Below are 23201 nucleotides of genomic sequence, written 5' to 3' on the forward strand. Positions count from 1 at the left end.
TGTGGTTTAAAGAATATAGGAAATGGTACATTTTACTAAAGCCAGCCTCCCGACATAAGCTACTATTTCATACGAACACAAATATATTCGTCTACAAATAATGTTGATTATTTTAATTAAGTCCTAAGATAAGTTTGTGAATCTTATAAGTGTTCTATGTAAGAACCAAAAATCAATACCCTCGCCAATTAGAACTTTTGCTTTAAAAGAAAAATATACATAACGCATTTACTCAATACTTGGTCTGGCATCACTGTTTGAGCATTGATGTACTCAGTTCACTGTTGCCAGGGTCGTGCATTTTGCTGTAAATTTAGTGCTTTTGGGAAACCAAAAAGCCAAAATAATTGGAATTCAATGCTTGGTGCGGTATTTAGTGATGCTTTTTTAATTTAAGCACTCCGAATGCATAGGTACATATGTATGTATGTATACACTAATATTATACATTAAGATGGAATTCATTTACTGAATAAAATGTGAGGAATAGGTAAATTAAATATGTTTTGCGTTGTTATAAATGTATTGAAATTAATTTATTAATAAAAACGTGAGGAAATGGATATGTACCCAGTAGAACTTGGGAGCATCGTACGATTGCTCGGTGAGTACTCCCTTGGGAGTATACGAATACTCCCCATTGCTCCCTATGCTTCTGTGTATAAGCATGTAATTTTGTATACTCCCTTTAAATTGGATGTCCTAGGAGGGGGAGTAATCCCTTTTACCTCCTAAACGAGCAATCGGGGAGCACACACAGAATTATCATCCCACAAACCTCCTAATAAAGCAATACGGGAGTACTCCCATAGTTACCTCCCAGAAACCTCCCAAAAAGACAACAAGGGAGTGCACATAGAAAACATCCCATATTCCTCCCGAACGAGCAATAAAGGAGCGCTCCCATTAGAGACATCCCGAAAACCTCCTGTAGGAGTAATAAGAGAGCAATGATAACGAATATTTTACATTAGCCAAATGGATTTTGCTATTTATTAAATTTTTTTATTTAACTTTTTAATCACATGCATTTGTGCAATATTACAAGATCTTAAAAATAAAGCATAAATGATACGTCTTACATAATTGCTTAATTTTAGAAATATATTGCAGAGAAATCATATGAAATTAAAACATAATAATAACAAAACGGTAAGATAAGATTTGAATTATATGCACCTATATGCACATATAAGTATGTACTCCTATATGATTTCCTGGGTGTCAAGGATGCTTGCCAGTTCAGGAATCCACCAAGCGGGGAAATTGTGAAGGTGACTTTGCTTATCTGACATCTTTGTCACCCATGCGATGTTTAAAGCCGGGGGTCACACTTAAATGCTGACACTAATTTGCGCAATCTGAAAAGTATTTAAGGGTGCATTTACAAGTAATACAATACATACTTAATATATTTAAACAAAAATTGAAGTGCATACCAACGGACTTTTATTAAAATCTGTGTGCTATCCAAATTAAATTATTGTGTGCTCCTTATGCTTCTATAAGAAATATTTTCTGTTGTTTTTTTTTGTATGATAAATTTTTTCGAAAACACAAATTTCTTTTGGGCGAGAGGCGTATTGCTCTCCTATCAATCAAAAAGAATACTCTTGGATTTATCGCTTAGGAGACATCACTTTTTGCTCCTAAGCGAGTAATAACGGAGTACAAAACCGACAAATCTCGCTTATTGCTCCCAAATCATGCCTCAGGGAGCATTCTTTAATTGCTCGCTTAGGAGATCTCTCATTAAGCTCCTAAGCGAGCAATACAGGAGTACAAAACCGAGAAATCTCGTTTACTGCTCCCAAATCATGCCTCAGGGAGCAATATTTCGTCGCTCGCTTAGGAGATCTCTTATTTGACTCCTAAACGAGTAATAAAGGAGTACAAAACCGACAAATCTCTCTTATTGCTCAGAAATCAGGTTAAGGGGAGTACTCTTTTATTCCTCACATAGGGAGATCTCCCTTCAAGTTCTAGTGGGTATATACACTTTTTACTGAATCAAAAAAATTATTAAACATGATAATAAAAACTTGGCACTTTTGTTTTGGAAAATTTGGCTTTTTCTGGTGGCCTGATGTCACTGGCTCAGTTGTCGCAAAAGTACACATACATAAATGCATTTTTATTGAAAAGAAGTGTGAAGTGGTTAATATGTATACGATGCCATCTCCGTACAGCTCACTTCATCTCACCTACCATGCTCGCGTGCGCGCAGTTTGCCCGCGACGTCGACTGCGTGCACCTTTGCTGTGCATCCCTACACTAAAACATCTAGCTCCCATACAACTGATTGATCAGAGACGTTGTTTTGCGTTGTAACTCCTCCAATTAAACAGGTTAAAATTTAGTATAGGTTCAATTTAACATATAGCACGCATACAATTTATTATTCAGATATGAAGTTAGAGTTATAGCGCAAAAACACATATCTGAGTAATCAGTTGTATTGGAGCTATATGTATGTTAATGTGAACCTATTTCGATAATTTTAAAGAATAATTAAGGTAATATTAAAAAACTGTTATGTGCAAAATTTTAGTACAATAACTTCAAAACTGAGGGAGTTATTTATAAAATAGTTAAAATTTAATCAAATTTTCAAGTACCGTTATCTCGAAAATCGGAGCCAATCTGGTAAAACGGGGCATGCCATTGAATTTAGAACGTCCCAATTAAGTGAGTTCAACTTTCAAAATCTTTGTTCAAAGTTTACAACTTGAACAGCGTAATTTGAACCCAGCTTATTCTTTTGTTTTCTATTTCATATTTATTCCTCGTCTAACTTTTAAAGCACTTGATGAAAATGAATTACACTTATATTAATCGATTTATTAATAGATTACGAATAAAATGATATATAAAACATAGGTGTGCACACAAATTTAAAAATTAAAATTTTTATTTTGAAAGTGTACCTATTTTTTAGATTTGCCCATAAAATAATATATATTATAATAGGTGGGACACTTTTTAAAGCATTAGTATACGATGTAAGGCTGTTACCATTGTTTGTGTCTCTTTGCTTAGACAAACCTTCAGCTGATTTCTCTAAGTACTCTTTATTAAAAATGCACACGTTTTCCACCCTCTTAATTAAATCATCTTTCTCCTTATTTGCTTTATTTGAAGTCTCCATTACCCTCTTAATTTCTTTCTCATTGTTAGCTACTAATTCCTTGATTTCCCTATTATGATTGTTTATTAGGCTTTCGAATTCCGTTTTCTGCTCGCATATATTTATTTTGTTGCTTTCCGCTATTGATATCATTTGTTTGAGCGCATAATCAACATTAGATATGTATTTAACACAGTCATCACACATGAATCTTAAGTAGGGGCAATTTACTAAACCTTGCAAACAGTAGTCATCTATAGATGCACACGCTTTGGTTTTGTGATAGACTCTACCACACACACCCGCACAGTGCAATCCAGTTTTCTCTCTTGTGCCTTTTCGGCACTTGTGACACTCTTCCATTATTCACTCAGCCACCGCGCTTTTGTTTACCATTTTGTTTATTTTGTGCAAAAGAAGGTGGAATTAGAAAAATTATTATTTAGAATTCAACTCTTGAATTTAATCTTTTTCACTTGTTTATAAATATTTCATTGATGGTATAGAGTCACTATCTCGTAAAATCATCAGCCAAGTTTAAACATGAATATAAGTTTGAAATATCTCGATTTATAACAAATTATTGCAGAGCAATCAAATACATGTCTATTCACGTTGACACTCTCCGACTGATGCCACTGATTGAAAATAGTCAAACTATAAATATACCTAAAACTTCGACGGAGAAAGTACAAATTTGAGATCGATTTTAGGCGGTCGTTATTCATATACCCACATACATAAATACATATATTACTCTTCATATCAATGCAGGTCTATTACGTGCACCCCACGCTTTTCATTTTCAATCTCATAAAATTTTTATAAGACTTTTGCTAAATTTTCAAAATCAAAAGTTATTAAAACAAATTCTATGTGGCTGAGATAAATTTTTTTCTAATTTTTAGTCCATTTATAAAAGCGTGGTATGTTAAAAAGTTTTTTTGTCAATGTTATTGTGGCTTGTTAACATTTTATTTTTAATATTTTTATTGAGCTTTGTACCACGATTGTTTATTAGGAAAAATTGAAAAAGCAACAAAGTCTAAGCGGTAGAAGTTATAGCACTATTTCGGAGATCACCACATCTCCTCATCAGACTTCTTTTTTCTAGACTTCAGCAGGGATCGAACCTGCGTATTCGATGTTCAAAGTCAGAAGCGTTAACCACTGAGCTATGTACATCCCGTACTCTTGTTGCGAATTCATTTTCCTTATTCAACCAACTACTATCAAGTGCAGCTGATTTACCGCGATTTAAACTCGACAACGTGGTTTATGTACTTATAGCGCGTCTACCATTCAATTGCTTTAAGGCCGGTCCACATAGAACTTTCGCGTTGGCCTTGGCGTTGGTTTGACAGAACGCACGTTAAAAGTATGCTTGCTACAATGAACGCTTGGCAGCGAATGCTTGGGCTACTAAATTAACATACTATCGACAGATAAATTAATATTCCATATCAAAAAATACATTAAAAACGATATTTCTTGCCCGCACTTGATTAAAAAGGAAAAATATTTCACATAATTTAATTTATTTGCAACAGCTGACGAGCGAAAAGTTAAGAGTTGGCCATCTTTTTGCTTTGTGTTGGCGTGAGCGTTGTCGAATTTTGGCTATTTGGATGGCTGCATTTGAATTCATGTATTCATAGTCAGCTGTTTAAGCGACGCCAACGCCAACGCAACGCCAAAGCTCTATGTGGACGGGCCTTTACACTCTGCTGGCGCCAAGAACGTGTTGGCAGGCTAGTTATGAGGAATGTGCATACGTACGTATGTATGTATGTATGTACATATCAATGCTACATTTTAAACAAGCAAATGTCGTTGAATTGTTTTTGAAATACAGTATCATGACTTCGGCAACCAATCAAACATGCCTTCAGCAACAAATGAAATGGCTTTCAGCAACAAGTCAAACGACTTCTGCAACAAACGAACTGCGGCGTCTTGCCTTCGCCAACCGTCCCAATGAGCTCTCATGCTTTCGGCAACCGTCCAAATGCAGTATCGTGCTTTCGGCAGTCGATCAAATACGGCGGTTGCTGGTTTCGTGCACGATCATTCGGAGTACAGCTTTGCCGAAGTCAATATCAGTATGAGCTGTTATAAGCATCGTTCACTTGTGGTGGCTGTATTTGTAAGACAGCACGCTTTGCGCTGGTGTTCGTTCATCCCCCGTTTTTAACGTGAGTAGGCTTAAAGTCACAAAAACAGCACCCTTTGCCAATCCCTGGTCTAGACACACTCACCAAAGCTTATGACTGCCACACTGTATAGGGGATGTAGAGAGTCACGCCTCAGCCACAATTCCCCATTGTGATACATTAGAGAGACCTTTTGTACACCGCAGCCTTTCCCATGTAAATGGTTCATCTATTTTCCCGAAAATTCTAGGATTCTTAGTCCGCTGGGCAATCGTTTAAGAGATGCTTGAGACTACGTTTTCGTAACTAGGTCAATGTCAGAGAAAGTGCTAATTTTTCTTTACCTTCTCTTCGTTCTTGCAACTGTATTTGTAATCAATTTTTTTTTATTTCAGGCAAAACAGCTAACGAAAACCGTTCAAGTTCACGATTTGAAAAACCGTATGATTACATAGAATACATGCGTAACAAAGAGCACAGTGAAAATAAAATCTACCTGTGCCTTGAGAGTTTGCGGGTAGCACTTACAAGCAATCCCATTTCGTGGATAAAGGAGTTCGGAGAAGATGGTATAAATGAAATTGTTTTATTATTAAGACGCTCCTTCAAAGAGCGTGGTTTCGATAGAATTGAGTTTGAGTGTATTCGCTGCTTGAAAGCTGTAATGAACAATACATGGGGCTTGAATTTAGTGTTAACGCCTGAGCTGCACACAGTTGTCCTGTTATTAGCGCAGTCATTAAATCCCCGAAAACCACATACAATGTGCGAAGCTTTGAAGTTACTGGCATCATTTTGTATTGTCCCGGAACGTGATGGCTATGATAAAGTACTGAGGGCGATTACTACCGCCGCATCGAACAAATATAAAACGAGTGAACGTTTTAGGCCAATCGTTGATGCTTTATTCGTTGAAGAAAAAAGTGACACAAAGAAAGATTTAACCTGCCATAGTCTTATATTTATTAATACATTAACAAACACGCCCAGTGACTTAAACTTTCGTCTACACTTACGCTGTGAAATAATGAGAATGGGACTTTATGAAAGATTTGATCAGTTTAAAGACATCGTTTCAAAAAGTAATAACGATGCTTTGAAACAACATTTTAAAATTTTTAACGAAATACGAGAAGATGATTTCGAAGAGTTTACCCAAAGATTTGAGAACGTAAGCTTTAACATGGACGATATGACGGACTGTTTTGATGTACTTAAAAATCTTGTAACAGATACCAGCTCCGAACCATATTTCTTGTCAATACTCCAGCATTTACTATATATAAGAGATGATTTTTACTTTCGTCCGGCATACTATCAACTAATTGAAGAATGCATACAACAAATAGTTTTACATAAGGGCTATTGCGATCCAAACTTCGAAAATCGTACGTTTAACATTGATACGTCCCTTATTTTAGATGATATAGTTGAGAAGGTGAAAGCTAAAGAGATAAGGCGTTCTGAGGAGTATGAAAAGAAAATAGAGGAATTAGAAATTTCAAAACAAGAAGCTGAAGCCAAGGTAGTACATTTGGAAGAACAAATAAAACTACTAATGACTACTGAAGCTGTAAAATCCAGCAGTAATGTGCTGAAGGTGAGTGGAATATATTATTAAGTTGAAAATGCTACCGGGTTGATTACACAATTTTTATAATAAATACAACATTCTGTAACAAAAATTCTGGCTGTTAACATTCTGCAAAATTATACTTGATAGAACTCTTTATTGCATTAATTATGTTTTTCCCAATGCTGTACTGCAAAATTCTCTATTGTAAGCATTTTTTTTGTATTGGAAAGCATTTTCAGAACGTTATACAAGGGCAATACTATTAACATAACTTATTGAATCTGTGCAGCGTACATTATATATGTACATATGTACATACATACAGTGGTCGAACAAACTATAGGCGCACCACATTCTGACAACTTTTAACCAGAGACCCAAAATAATTATCCTAATATTTGGGATCAAAAACGTCGCACAGTGGGCCGCCCCATACAAGTTAGCCGGAAAAAAATATTCATATGTGACCTGGTCTACGGAAAGGGGGCTTAGGTGTCAAAAAATCAATTTTCACTTTTTGGTTGATTCGGATGGAAGATGAGATGCTTTTTCACGTGGTGAAAAGCAGAAAATCCTAACTTGCTTAGAAGTNGAAGAGTAAAAATACGACAAAATATAATTTATTACATTATACATTTACATGACATTATACAATTACATTATACAATTACAATTACAAAATGTAGAGAAAGAAGAGTAAAAATACGACAAAATATAATTTATTACATTATACAATTACATTATACAATTACAATTACAATTACATTATAACAATTAACGAGATAATGAGAAACTGACGAAACGAGTTGCTTACTTTTAACAGCTTTTTCACAGAAAACTAGTTTTCGCACGTAAGCTCCCTTTTCGTACACCAGGTCACATATGTTGTTTCATATGAATATTTATTATACTTTTAATAAAATGACCTTATTTAAACGATGGGGAGCTTTCGTATTTTCAAAGTTAGGCTAAAAAAAAAAATTAGCTGTGACGGGTGGGACAATAAGCATTTCGTTGAAAGCTGACAACTTCTTACGATAAATCTGTTTTTGTAATAACTCAGCACTGTTTAAAAGTCCATGAGGTGTACTTCCTCTTTGGATAATTATTTGCATTGTCATCTTAAATACACGAGCAATGGCTTGACAACTTGACGAGAACAATAAAAATTGAGAAAATGGTGAAAATTGAATTGATAAAAATCGATTTCTGTTGCGACAGGTTCAAACGCAATCTATGAAATTTATTTTTTGACCTGTGGTGTCGTCTTCGCTGAAATGACCATAGGGTACATTTATTAAGCTATTTATGGAATACATATTAATAATAAATACTTTTCAGGAGAAAACAGAGCCTTCCAAAACCATGACCGGTAGAAGATAGTTCCGGTGAAAGCTCATTGTTTCTTGACATACCTATGTAACAGCGAAATGCATATGTGTTTGTTTTTCTTTTACTTTAGTAATATATGTATGTGTATAAGTAAAGTATTGTATCTTTTATAGACTAATAAAAGACTTGATAAACTTAAAGAGGATTGTTCTACATCCGGTTTTCTTCCGGGATGTGTTTCTGGTAAGCTTCGGAAACAGTTTCCAATTTAATTTAAAATCGCCTACTGGGCCCTTTTCGAAAAAATGGATTTAAAGTTTGTCCCTGTTTCCTTTTTTACGTATTTAATTTTATTCTATTGAACAAAAAATTTAGGGTAGCTAACAAGCTATTATTTTTAAAATAGATACATACTACTCATATATCTATGTGTAAATACATACGGCTCATTCCATCTCAAATGCGATGAAACTCACAGGGATTGTTCCTTGAACAATTTAAGGAGACACGTATTTTTTATTTGCTCAGAAATGCGAATTTTTCGAATGATGAATTTTTTTCTTTTTGAGTACGAACGCTTCGTTTTTCCATTCTTAATAGCAACTTTTGATGAAATCGTTTATAACTGTCGCAAAAAAGCAAGGATTTTAACGATTGTTTTTTTTAATTGCAGATATTGATCTACTGAATCCATCTAGTGAACTAAACATCATTAATTGTTTATTAATAATTAATTATTGTTTATAAACAAAAATTTTATTTTTTTTTTCAAATTGATTTTTTTCAAATTGCCACATCTTTTTTTCTCTCAAACTTTTTTGTCTATTAGGGAATAGTATAAACTATTTTCAGTACGAGTAGCAATATGCTAAAATTCGTCATTTTCGAGTTATGATTTTTTTCTGAAAATGCACTTATATGATGCTAGCAGATTTTCGTGCCAGTTGAGGGCCCCAAAATTTTTGCCCATTATGACAAAATTTCCTTGCTGGAAATTTTTTGAGGTTGCCCGATCAGAGCCAAAAGTTTTTCCCAATTGGGCTCTAATTTTGACCCAATTGGGCCCAATTAGCCATTTGCCCATTCTACCGAAGATTTCCCCAACCAGTGCTCACAATTTGCTCAAAGTGAACATGCATACGCAATTAAAACGTTTTTATCGATAAAATCACACATACACACATCAAAATTCCCTACGAAAAAAAAATATTTTTTAATTTTTTTCTTGAAAATTTTCCACATACAGATTTTTTGATAAAAAAAAATAGTTTTTGAAAATATGCTATCTCAAAAAAAATTTGAAAAAATCACAATGGTAGCTCTGAGTATTGCGCAATATTTAAGTATAATGTTATGGGGTGCACTCTAAAATAACTTGAGTAATGTTTTTTTTTACACCGAAGTTGAGTAAAATGGGTACATTACCAATTTACAAATTTTTTAAACTTCTTTAGAATTTTTTTGAATATGCAGTTTTATGGCCCATTAAATTTTAGTATAATAAAGTGGAAGTTTGAAGCGATTGCAAAACTGCCGTTCATTTTTTTTTAATTTTCTTTGAAAACGGTTTTAGGCATTTTGATCGATAAGGAAAAAGTGCAAAAGCCGTGAGCATAAGCAATATTAAAAATCAACGCAATTTTGCAGTAGCTTAACACTTGGACTTTATTATACTCAAATTTAATGGGCTACAAAATTGCGTACTCAAAAAAAAATTCTAAACATAATTTAATTTTTTTTTTAATTTGTAATGTACTCATTTTACTCAACTTCGGCGTAAAAAAAATTCATAACTCAAGTTATTTTAGAGTGCCCCCCTTATACTTAAATATTGCGCAATACTCAGAGCTACCATTGTGATTTTTTTTAATTTTTTTTAAGATAGCATATTTTAAAAAATTATTATTTTTTTTATCAAAAAATCTGTATGTGGAATGTGTGTATTTGTGATTTTATCGATAAAAACGTTTTAATTGCGTATGCATGTTCACTTTGAGTAAATTGTGAGCACTGGTTGGGGAAATCTTCGGTATATTGGGCAAATCGCGAATCGGGTCCCAATTGGGTCAAAATTAGAGCCCAATTGGGAAAAACTTTTGGCTCTGATCGGGCAACCTCAAAAAATTTCCAGCAAGGAAATTTTGTCATAATGGGCAACAATTTTTGTGCCCTGAACTGGCACGAAAATCTGCTATCATCATATAAGTGCATTTTCAGAAAAAAAATCATAACTCGAAAATGACGAATTTTAGCATATTGCTACTCGTACCGAAAATTGTTTATACTATTCCCTAATAGACAGAAAAGTTTGAGAGAAAAAAAGATGTGGCAATTTGAAAAAAATCAATTTGAAAAATATTTTTTTTTTGTTTATAAACAATAATTAATTATTAATAAACAATTACTGATGTTTAGTTCACTAGATCGATTCAGTAGATCAATATCTGCAATTTAAAAAAAAATCGTTAAAATCCTTGCTTTTTGCGGCAGTTATAAACGATTTCATCAAAAGTTGCTATTAAGAGAGGAAAAAAGAAGCGTTCGTACTAAAAAAGAAAAAAATTCATTATTCGAAAAATTCGCATTTCTGAGCAAAAAGAAAAAATATGTGTCTCCTTAATTTGTTCAAGGAATAATCCCTGTGAGTTTTATCGCAAACTTAAATTCACTTTCTCCCGGCCTGGGTGATTTGAGATGGAATGAGCCAGACATATGTAACATCTATTCCTAAAAATTATCTTAATGATTAACTACTACTACTACTACTACTACTGGTACTATTGTCACTGACTTGAAACTTGGTAATATTTTCGGTGGAATCGGAATGCATTCCAGGCAGCTGTCCATGTACCTGGTGCTACGTACACAAAGGTAACCTGCATACCGAAGGCAAACTCAGCAAACTTATCACATTTTGCTAATTATTTACAATAAAAAATGATTTTTTTAAGTTTATATATAAAAAATGCAAATTTGTATACAACCGTTTTTTAAGAAAAATGCAAAATAAGCTTGCAATCGCAAAAATTGAAAAAAAAACCTAAAATCCAAGATAGCGGAATGTTACGGTCTGAAAATTAGGGACGAGACTGGGTGCATGATCTACGTGTCAAATAGAAGTAAACTGCATCAAAAGTTCGCGACTACACATTTTTTTCTTCATAACAATTTGATCTAAATTTACTTGGCTAAAATTTAACTTCTGAATTCCTACAAAATTGTAATTTTACGCGGAAAAAAACCTCAATAACTTATCAATAACTATAGGGCCTTTCGAGACACGTCTTTCCGTTGTCCGATTTTTTGAGCTTTGCTAAATTATATCCACAATTTAATGCATTATGTTGAATACTGTCAATAAAAAAATTATATTCTTGGTTGTTACGAATCATGATTCAATAATAAAAGGTTTCTCGCTCCCTCCTGACAAAATCGGCTCCCTTAGTGTGTGGGTGCGTGTGTGTGTGCAAGATTTTGTAAGGGGCTTAAGGGTGTGTCAAAACTCTAATATCACTTGTGAGCAAACCTTTAATTATTGAATGAATGGTTACGAATGACTTTACATAAAACCCCTAACTTTTAAGAAAAGAACCCAGTAGGCGATTTTAAATTCAAATATTATTTGTTTCCGAAGCTTACCAGAAACACATCCCGAAGGAAAAATGGATGTAGAACCACCTTAGGGTTAAACGTAATCGGGGCACACCTTGTACATACATACATGTAGATCTACCACGTTTTTTTGGAATCTACCACAATTTTTAAGGCTTATCTACCACAAAAATTTTGCAGTCCGCAACTTTTGGCCCTATATTACTTTAAATTGCACTTAATTTTTCAATATGGCACAAAGTGCCAAAATGGCACTTTTGATGAATAGTAATATTTCCATACATTTTTGTGCAGTCTTTTGCGTGTACTTTGTTTTCTCAACTAAAATTTTCTAATTTCTATAGTGCATACAATTGGTTTATCTTGCTTTGGCATTGCACTTTTGTTCTAGAAATGTGTTTCTAAGTTTAAAGCTAAATGGGAAGAATTAAAAAGAATGACGCCTTTGGCACTTTTATTTTTCTTTTTGGCAAATTTCGGCCGTTTTTTATCCTCGATATGGCACTTCATAACCAAGTTTAGTTGGACGCCCTGCTAAATAGTTGTCTACGCTGAGTAAGAAATGCATCAACCAATACCTAAAGTTATATAATTAATTTGCCAAAAATAAACGGTAATAAGTTTCGGTCTTATAATTATGCAACGCAGTGTACTATTAACTTGTTTGACTTGTGTTTAGAGCAACCTTGCATTGTTTTTTTTTTTAACAATGTTGACTTATTCGTTATTTATGTGTTAAAATAAATATAAAACAAATTTTTTGTGTTTTCAGAATTCTCCGTCCTGGAATGCTAAAAAATTCTGGTCACCTTATATTAATGTATATACAACTTCTATATTTTCAGTCAGCCAGTCCATCTTCTGGAAGTGTAGCTGCAAAGACAGCATTTGTACCACCACCACCACCTCCGCCGCCACCAATTGTAGAAGCATTTACTACAAATAACATTGTAAGAATGCCGCCACCTCCGCCGATGCCAAACCTTGGCCCACCACCACCACCACCACCACCGCCGCCAAAGTTGGGATCGGTACCATTACCCGAGGCGAAATTTGGAAATACTTTGGCTTGTTTCGTTCAAGAACTTCCTATGGGTTTAAAACCGAAAAAAAAATGGGAAGTTGGAAACCCTATGAAAAGAATTAATTGGAAAGTAATAGTACCCCATTCTATGTCTGAGAAAGCATTTTGGCTTAGCTGTCAGGAAGACCGCTTAGCATCGGACCAATTTCTTTCTGAACTTGCTGAAAGATTTTCCTCAAAACCTATTAAAAAGGATCAAAAAGATTCTGTCGATAAGGCAAACACTTTAGTTAAAAAAAATATTAACTTACGGGTACTGGATTCAAAATCAGCTCAAAACTTGGCAATATTACTTGGTGGTCCATTAAAACACTTATCATATGAGCAAATTAAAATTTGCCTATTGCGCTGCGATACAGATATATTATCCTCCACCATTTTACAGAATTTGATCCAGTATTTACCTCCGCCAGATCAGTTGAAAAAACTCCTTGATATAAAAACCACGGGGGATCCCTTATCACCAGTTGAACTCTTTGCCGCAACCATTGGAGAAATAAAGAGACTGGTGCCTCGTCTTCACAATCTTAATTTCAAATTGATTTATGCTGATCTAATTCAAGACATTAAACCCGATATTGTTGCAGGAACAGCAGCTTGTGAAGAAGTTCGATACAGCAAAAAATTTGCCAAAATTTTAGAACTAATTTTACTTATAGGAAATTATTTAAATTCCGGATCAAGGAGCGAAGCTGCGTTTGGATTTGAAATGTCTTATCTTGCAAAGCTCTCCAATACTAAAGATATTGATAACAAACACACTCTCCTACATTATTTGGTAAAACTTTTAGAAACTGATTTTCCTGATATATTAGATTTTTATACAGACCTGACGCATATCGATAAAGCTTCTCGAGTAAATCTAGACTCAATACAGAGATCTATGCGTCAGATGACTACGGCAATAAAAAGTTTAGAAATAGATTTACAAAACAATAAAGCACCTCAATCCGACGAAGATAAATTCAACGAAGTAATGGGAAAATTTTCATACGAATGTCGGCAACAGATTGATGTATTAGGTAAGTATTCATTAAATAATAACCAGAAACGAAAAAGAATCAAAACAATTTTAACTATACTAACACGTATGTCCTACTATAATTTACATTGGTTTTTAATTAAAAATAATGATTAATATATAAGTTTTATTTTTCACTCAAAATAAATTATTGTTGATTTTTATTTTTTCGATCCAAAATAGCCTTTTTTATTCGACCATCACAAGCTAATAGCTAAATCTTGGTCAAATAAAACGAAATTGGCTTATTTCCTATGTTGCCCTAATTTGGACAGTTGTTTGACTGCAAATACAATTTTTTTTGTAATGTTCAAAATCAAGTCTTTGTTTAGATTTTTTTTTGTGCGAATGCCTGCTTCATGGTATTGGCGCATACGGTTTGCTTAGGCCCACTTGCAGAACATCTAGAATTAAATATATAAACAGAGAGTTAATTAGCTCAGACTTAAATTGTTATATTCCTAAACCAGACAATGGCTAAGGCCCACTTGCAGAACAGCAGGTTATCTATTTAACTGGAAGTTTACTGGTTAAATTGATAAATTGGCTTGCACAATCAATGGTTAAGGGTAAAATTAGAGTTAAATCGTTAAATATTTGGCCCAGCCATTTTCGAAGGTTAACTTCATGGTGAAATTATACAAGGTGTTGTACGTTGTGACAAGCTGGTTTGAAACTCCCTTACTAAATGTTGTATTTTGGAAGTAGGAGGGAAACTGGGAATAAAAAAGGTCGTTTTTTCAAAAAGTACTAAATGAAGTACGCTTTTGTTTATGCTAAATGTAGAACAAAACTAGGAGAGTTGGATAGAAATAACGAAAAATATAAATTTTTAGTAGCGTTTTACCTAAAATTGTGCATATTATTGTCATGTGTACATGTGTACAAGTATACGCATGAACGAACGAATGAAGATCACCCAGGACGGCGTGCGAGAAAAAAGTATTTTTTTGGCAGTGACGTTTTTTTTCGCCACCGTGTGAATGAAACGGAATGAAACCTGTATGTGAATGAAAGAACTGATTAAAAAATGACGTCATTAACTATTATTTTTTTTCTCAAATGCAATTACAAATACACGGTTGCCTGGGTGATCTTATTAGTTGGTTCATGAGTATACGCATACATACATATATAAATTGAATCGAAACTGTTCTTTTACTTATATTAACATTCAAAACTCAATGTTACTGCAATAAAGACTTTGATAATATAATATTTGTCCTAGTTTATCACCTTCTGATTCTAATACCGATTTAAACAAAACGCTTGCTTTATAAAGTTCTTTTTCATTTAGTTTTTAAATATAATTCAAAACTACAATTTACAAATGTAACATTGTATACGTAAAACGTACCAACATGTATAAGCATATTCTAATGTGGCATCTCAATTGACCGACACTCATAATAGAATACACAAAAGCTAATCAGCTGATTTACAATCCACATGTGCTAAGCACTGACGTTTGTGTATGCACATGTTTTACATATTCTTTTCTCTGTGCTCAGCGGCCAAAATTGTAAGTAGAATTTTTAAGCAATAAATATATTACAACAAATTTTCTCTCTTTTAAATTAAGTGAATAGTTTTTTGTTAATTTTTGTTATAACGTTAGATATCATCATCAGTCTTAAATATGTACATATATGTTTTAGGCAGAATTCATTATTAAAAACAATAATCACATTTTTAAGTTAAAGCACAGTTTATTGAAAAGACTAATTGTCAAAGTATGGAAAATAATTAACATTAAGTACTAAAATTAGTAATAAGTTGTTTTCCAATGAATACATATCAATTTCACTAAATTAGCAATACATTAAGTTGTTTGTACAATATTGGACAGGTGTCTCTGTATGTGTAAAAATATGAAAGAAAATACCTAGCACGACCCTCCCCGTAGCCTTCGAGCCATTTAACGAAATATTTACTGATGGCGTTCTCTTTTCTCGAAAAAATGTCACCTTCTTATATAGCAACATTATCAGAGTGCATAATTTTAAAGAAAGACCACGCAAGAAGCCTGTGAAGATGCTGAGAAAAGAGCACGAAAACTTCATAGCCCTGGCGCAGGGTGGAATTAACGCAACATTATTTCGAGAAGGGAAAGCGCTATGAGTTTCTGACGGTGTCTTCGAGTCTGACAATGTCTGGTTTAGGAATATAACAATTTAACTCTGAGCTTCTTATCTCTCTATTTATACATTTAACTCTGGATGTTCTGCAAGTGGGCCTTACAGTATTGAAAACTGGCCCAGAGTTAAGTAACCCGAGGTATTTCTAAATTAAGTAGGCACCAGGCTCTCTTTTTTGACGTTTGCTTACATTTCCTATTTAAATTTGAATATAAAATTTTAAAATCTTAGGCTCACTTGCAGAACAGAAGGTTATCTATTTAATTCGAAGTTTACCGGTTAAATTGATAAATTGGCTTGCACAATCAATGGTTAGGAGTAAAACTAGAGTTAAATCGTTAAATATTGAGGGCCGATTTCATAATAAAATTAAAGAATGTTTTATAATTTAAAGGAATGCTTTACTTTGCTGATCGATTTCATAAAGCCACTTTAAAGGTAAAGATGCCCATAAGGTTCTTTAGTTAAATACCCAAATCTAAATAACATGAAGGTCCATTTTGTAAGAAAAAAAGTATGTAATCTTCGTAGTAAACAACATATTTATGACAACCAGCTGATGCAATTTTCCCGAAATCATGATTACCAAACTTTGTTATTTTCATTTTCATTTAAAAGGACCTTTTGTTATTATTCAATTCCCCTTGTATTATGAAAACACTTCTTGTTTAAAGTACATTTAAATGTCACTTTAACTAAAAGGAAACTTTTGCAAAAGGTGCGGCGCCTTTTTTATAAGCATCAATAAATCGATAAATAATCAACATCTTTATTAAAATCAATACTTCGCCAGCGACTTTTTCATGTAAAACAGTATTTCAATATAAAGTGAAAATTTTCAATAAAAAACCCTCGACTTCTTTTTTTACTATTCTCATCATCTGGTAGCACCAACATCTGTGTTCATTTAAAACACTTCCATGTAATCAATGAGATTTGTATGGTAAATTGTGCAACTTTAATAGTTCATAACTTTTTAAATGGAAGCCTCCGCGCTCTGTTTTCACTTTTAGAATTGGAAAAAGCTCCTCTACGCGCCCTCTTTTTATTTTTATTTATTCAAATTTGGACCGAATTAAATATATACGGTTCTTAACCAGTGTGACCGCGGACTTGTGAAAAATTGTAGCAGGAAAGAGACTCAAAATGTATCAATATGTATCACTTTTTTCATTTAAGTAATAAAGCATCAATATGGAGTAAAACCAATAATTTTTATGAAAAACCATTTTCCAAAACAATTTAACATTTATTGCACGAGCAAGTTGCAATTATTTACCGAAAGCGATTTGCGTAATTTCAGTTGCAGTTACACCTTGCAATTTTTATTGCCGAAAGTGATTTCTGCAAATCTGCAAAAAGGACTTTCTGACTCTTTACACGGGAAAGTAGACTTTCGATTTTGCATTTTGACAGAAAAATGCGTAGAAAAAGAGCTAGCATTGCCACGTTTAATCACACCTTTAGTCTGGTAAACTATGTATGTTTGTCAGCAGCCGATTCGTAGGTTTTTTCTATAAAAAAATAAATCGTAACAAAAAATTGAAGGAATTTTATTTACTCAAATGCGTTATGCCTTCCGGCAGCGGGCGGATTCAAAATTGGATGAATATCGTACAGCTGATTGCAGTTTACCAACTATTAGAAAAATTATCAAGCTTCCACCACGAAAATTCGGTAACCGGTAAACCGATACTAAAATAATTTTACACAAACAAAGTACTGTCATTTTGACGAGCAATATGATTGCATATTTTATACTTTTAATATTAATAATAATTAATTAAGTAAAACGCGTTTATAAATTCGTTCACTCGTTTTAGCATTTTTCACAAACAAACAGAAATATCAATGGCCGAGAGTAAGAGCAAATGTGTGCTGCCATATTTCTCGAAGCTATATATATACGCTATATATTTACGTAAATATCGTGTTTATTGTGTGAAATAGCGCCGAGAGGATAGTTTAATTTACAAACTTTAACAACAAATAAATTAAAAACTATAAGCCTCCCGCAGCTAAAAACTATGGCCCGTAGCTATAGTCAAAATAAAGTCGACTCTAAAGTTAAAAGCAGGTTTTTTTTAAAGATATCCCATTGAAAGTTATGTCAAAAAGCGGCTTTTAAGTTTAGAGTCGACTTTATTTTGACTATAACTACGGGCCTATATATTTGCAATCAGGAGAACTCCTACACCGTTCCATAGCTACCTTTATGCGGAACTCCGGGGATGAAATTGGCCCTTAGCCCAGCAATTTTCGAAGGTTGACTTGCTAACTCTACATATGTAAATTCTGTCAGTAACAAGAATAAAAAAATTTAGATTTAAAAAATGTTGATGTTAGCAAATTTTTTTTGTTTATGTTGTAGAATAAACCATATAAAAAATAAAATAAAAGTAAATTAATTAAAAAGCAGCTGACGGTATTGCAAAAAAATCACTGTACCTGAACTTAATTGATTGACAATACGTACATACTTATGTACCGGGAACGGATTTTATGGAAATTGCCTTGTTTTCTGCTAAAGAGGTAGAGTACATTCGATTAAGAATGTCCACGACTTAGCTTTTCCTGATTTCATATATACTCATTTGATTTTGCCTTTTTTTGAATTTTTTATGATATTTGCCTTTTCTACCTTTGATTGTAAAGCGCAAGGAAAAAGGCCTTATTCCTGGTAATATGAAAGTTTTAAACGTTCCATATTTAAATTGGGTGTCACTTGTATCAACCCACGTCGAGCGCACGTTTAGTTTATTCAAGGCTTTCTTCGCAAAAATCGAATGAAAATGCTGCCAAAAAACTTCAAAATGCATCTTATGGTTCAATGTTACTACAACTATAGAGATTAAAATTTTGTGAGTTAAAATCTCGAAAAGAGAAAATGGTCAAAGATTCAAAGTACAAATTTTCCAAATAACGAAACTAGTTTGTAGTTTTTCTTTTTTTATTTCATACTAGCCAATACCCGATTCAAAGTACAAATTTTCCAAATAACGAAACTAGTTTGTAGTTTTTCTTTTTTTATTTCATACTAGCCAATACCCGCTTGCTTCGCGGCGCCTAATAAGATCTTTTGCGTTGGCCAATACAAAAATAGCGTTTAAAAGCAAAAGCGGTCTGTAAAGTAAACATTTTCAGCTTAAATTTAAACGAATAAAGAGCAGAATCCTCCTCACACATAGGCCAAGAATAGTAGCTCTTTGATACCATATGGAATACTAATCCCTTTCGATGTCATGAGTTTTACCGATGGTCTTATTTTCATCTGTGAGATCTCTGCCAAGCGTGCGTAATATTCTTCTATGACCTTGCAACTTCATCATTGGTCCGATGAGCGTTTTCATTTATAGGAGGGCCAAGAATCCTCGCCCCCCACAGGATGAAAAGTTTTGCCGTACATTGACTAAATGAGTCGTGTGATCTCTTAAATATCGTTCAAATGAAGCCATTGATATACCTACCGTATTCTTTTTTTACGGATGTGGTCGAATTGTCAATTCACCACTTTTACAATTCGTCTTAATATTTATGAACTTGTTTCTTTGAGTCTTACTGCTGTACTAACGACCACCCCGAGCAATTTCCTCAATCGGAGGTAGGTGCAAGATCGCATTTAGGGTGTATAAGGGCGTCAGGCAAAGGTGCGCTTACACAATGTTGCGGTCTTTACATGCATACTTAGACGAATCCTCCATTTAGCCATATGAAAAGTAAATTTGTCCGAGATGAATATGGGGCCAAATGCATACCAAACCCCGTGTGGGTTTCTATATATTTCGGCTGCAGCGCAATCCATTAGGTCCCTTTTCTGCAAAACCACTGACAGTCATGAAATGAATACGCATTATGAATTTCAACCAGATATAGCGGGTTCATTTTTAGGAAGTGAATTTTTCATCATACAGGTAGCTCACTTTGCGAATTTGAACAAAATCGGTTAACAAACACGACTTTTATAAGTAACTCTACTCCAGCGCCATCAGCGTGTTGTCTGGTAGGCTATAATAGGACCATACATGCAAGGTTTAACTCCCGACAATTTGACTGGTTTTTGAGTCTAGTCCGAACAACGAAAACGGCTATCATTTTATGTATGTATGTACATTAGACTGCATCACCAAAAAAAGTTGCGGTTTTCCGCCGGGATTACCAAATTTATTATATTTTATGACGTTCACCAAAATATTTCGGAAAAATATTAAGATTTAAGCGAGCTGGACCGATTTGAAAATGCCTCCATGGAGTTTTTTATGAATAAAAATAGTTTCTTTAAGAACTTTTTGAAAATAGTCCCCTCAGATGACAAAACAGATTAGGCTTAAAAAATCTGCATAAAAATATTTAAAAATCTTTTCAACGGAATCGTAATAATGAGATTTTTGATGTTTTTTTTTTACTTTTTTCAAAGATTGATTGGTATTTTCCCACTCTTTTCATTTGTGTGCAAAAAAAGTCATTCGTGTCCCAATTTTTTTTTTTTCAAATACCAACACTCTTAATTCAACTTTGAATGATGTTCGTTCATCCTACCTTTCTCTTTCATCCTTTCAATAAGCTTATTAGCAAAGAAAGAAAAGAGAGATAAAATACCTTTCCATGATACCCCCCTAGTCTAAATCGGAAGAGTTTAGGTTCAGTTATTCAAGTTTCTCTTATACCAATCTTTGAAAAATGTTAAAAAAACAGCATCAAAAATTTCATTATTACGATTCCGTAAAATTTAATTTTTATTTTTTTTTTAATATTTTTATGTAAATTTTTTAAGCTTAAACCGTTTTGTCATTTAAGGGGATTTTTTCAAAAAACATATTTAAGAAACTATTATTATTCATAAAAAACTCCATTTTTGGAGGTATTTTCAAATCGGTCCAGCTCACTTAAATCTTAATATTTTTTGGAAATATTTTGGTGGACGTCTTAAAATATAATAGATTTTATAATTCGAATGGAAAAACAGTACCGTTTTTTTTTTATGGGGACTGATGCAGTCTAATGTACATATATGTTTCAAATGATAAAAATTATCATGAAAGTAATAAACGTTTCGGATTTGCATTAACAAAATCGGTTCATAAATAGGGCTTTTATCGGGTCCATTTTTCGCAAATGCTTTTTTCATCATGCAGGTAGCTTATACTTTGAATTTGAACGAAATCGGTTAAGAAATACGACTTTTATAAATACGACTCCCGAGCCATCTAGCGGGTATATTTTTCGCACACGCGTTTCTCATCATGAAGGTATTACACATTTTGAATTTGAACGAAATCGGTTCATAAATACGACTTTTACAAATAACTCGACCCTAGCGCCACCTATCGAGTTTTCTGGTAGCCTATAATAGGAACATATATGCACGGTATTGCCTCTGAAAATTTGTCTGAAATCTATGCAGTAGTTTTGGAGTTAACTCCGAACAACGAAAAAGGCTAATATTTTATATACATTATAGATAATGAAACTAGTTCGTAGTTTCTCTCTTTTTACTTGTAAAATAAACATTTGTAAAATAAATGTATTTTTTGATTATTTTTCTGTTTTTGTCTTTTTAGTGCTTTCTTTTACCTTTTTTGCGTATTCTAGTGCCTTTTCCTGCCTATTTTGCTATTTTATTTTGCCTTTTCTACCCAATTTCTTTATTTTGTTTTGCCTTTTTTATAGGCCTTCAACTCCGAGGTTTCGGTCAGTCTCGCGTGAAAAATATATACCATTAAAATGTACCAATCGTATGCAGTGAAGAAGGTCCGCTGGCCAATTTGCAGAGCAATGAGATAACATTTTATTTAATATTTGCCATATTCTTTAGCTTTTCTGTTTGTATTTGAAATTTTATATTAAATTTCGAATAATAAACGTAAACAGTCAAAACAAAGGTTAAAAAAAGAGAATGGTGCCTACTTAATTTAGAAATCCTTCGGTTACTTAATTCTGGGCCAGTTTTCAATGCTGCAAGACATTGTCTTGTTTATTAATATAAAAATTTTACTCTGAGCTTCTTAACTCTGTATTTATATGTATATTTAACTCTGGATGTTCTGCAAGTGCGACTTATACTATGTCTCCACCGGAACTTAACCATGTAGTTATGGCTGTTGAGTTGCTTACCCTGATAACCCACTTTATTAAGCGAGGTTTCGCCATATAAAAATTACTGCACTTAACCATTTCACTGAGATGGTTAAAAAAAAAACAACTCAAAACCACGTCAGAAGTCTTATACAACCCTGTGTTTTCCCGCAATCTGTGGGTCATTAGCGTTAAAATTTAAAAAATACAATGAATCAAAAATACAAGATCGCGACGTTGTATTTGTAACTGGTTTTGAGAAAAAAATTTTGTGGGAGCGGGTTCGTCAGCTGAATATTTGTTTATATCACAAGCACCACTATTTTACTAATTTCTTTAACTAAAGAAGGGTTATGATGTATTATGGAACGAATTTCCGTCATCCCTTGTCAAATTTGGTTTGGAGACAAACCGGTTTCGGCGTTGTGCCATCTTCAGTGTCATTTTTCGTTCTGCATAATTTTTGTTGGTTGCTCGTATTTATACTCCTTGTTAACTACCTCTTTCTTTTGTTAGGTACGTCTTTTTAGTTTTGCAGTGTTTGCGGTACTCAATAGGTAGATGAATTGTTTTGGCTCGTTTTTGACGGCAGGTAGAAGTCCGTGATTTTTACCCCCTTTGTTTTTGCAGTCGGTGTATTCCCTTCCATATCTGTCCTTAATATTTTCTTGTTGTCATTCTTCTTCTTGTACAGTAGTTTTAGAGGTTCAAACAGTACGTCCGATGCAGTATTTATTTGCTCATTTAGAAGGGTTAATTCAACATGAGAACACGTTTGAAAGCTTTTTAATGAATCATTTTACCTAATTTGTGTGTTTAAAGTGGCTGACAATAATTTTTGGTTGATTTTAGTTTTCGTTGTTTTCTTTGCTTGGCTTACTTTTCTTTCGTTTTCCAGCGAAATAAGATAGCATAGAACCCGCTCAAAAAATCGGCTTTTTTCATTCTCTTGTACGTTCCCTGCCAGTGTTCGGACTCCACTCCGATCAAAGTCGATTTATTCAGGTTTTTGAAAAAATTCTGTTTAATATTACAGCGAAGAAGTTTCCGTACATACTAGTAATGTAAATATAAAACTATTGTACA

At 33.5% G+C, this 23201-nt stretch overlaps 1 protein-coding gene across 4 annotated transcripts in view; it reads left to right on the plus strand.

Annotated features, from left to right (window-relative positions):
- Positions 1–23201, plus strand: part of dia (diaphanous related formin 1) — a 151096-nt gene that overhangs the window by 109306 nt on the left and 18589 nt on the right. For all 4 annotated transcript variants that reach the window (XM_017613009.1, XM_017613008.1, XM_017613007.1 and 1 more), the window contains exons 3-4: positions 5676–6880; positions 12646–13906. In XM_017613009.1, the coding sequence (XP_017468498.1) occupies positions 5676–6880; positions 12646–13906 (2466 nt within the window). The remainder of the gene's footprint in view (positions 1–5675; positions 6881–12645; positions 13907–23201) is intronic.

The sequence above is a fragment of the Rhagoletis zephyria genome, unplaced genomic scaffold, assembly GCF_001687245.7.
Source record: "Rhagoletis zephyria isolate East Lansing unplaced genomic scaffold, Rhagoletis_zephyria_1.1 Rzeph_scaffold_00600, whole genome shotgun sequence".
NCBI classification, from domain to species: Eukaryota; Metazoa; Arthropoda; class Insecta; order Diptera; family Tephritidae; genus Rhagoletis; species Rhagoletis zephyria.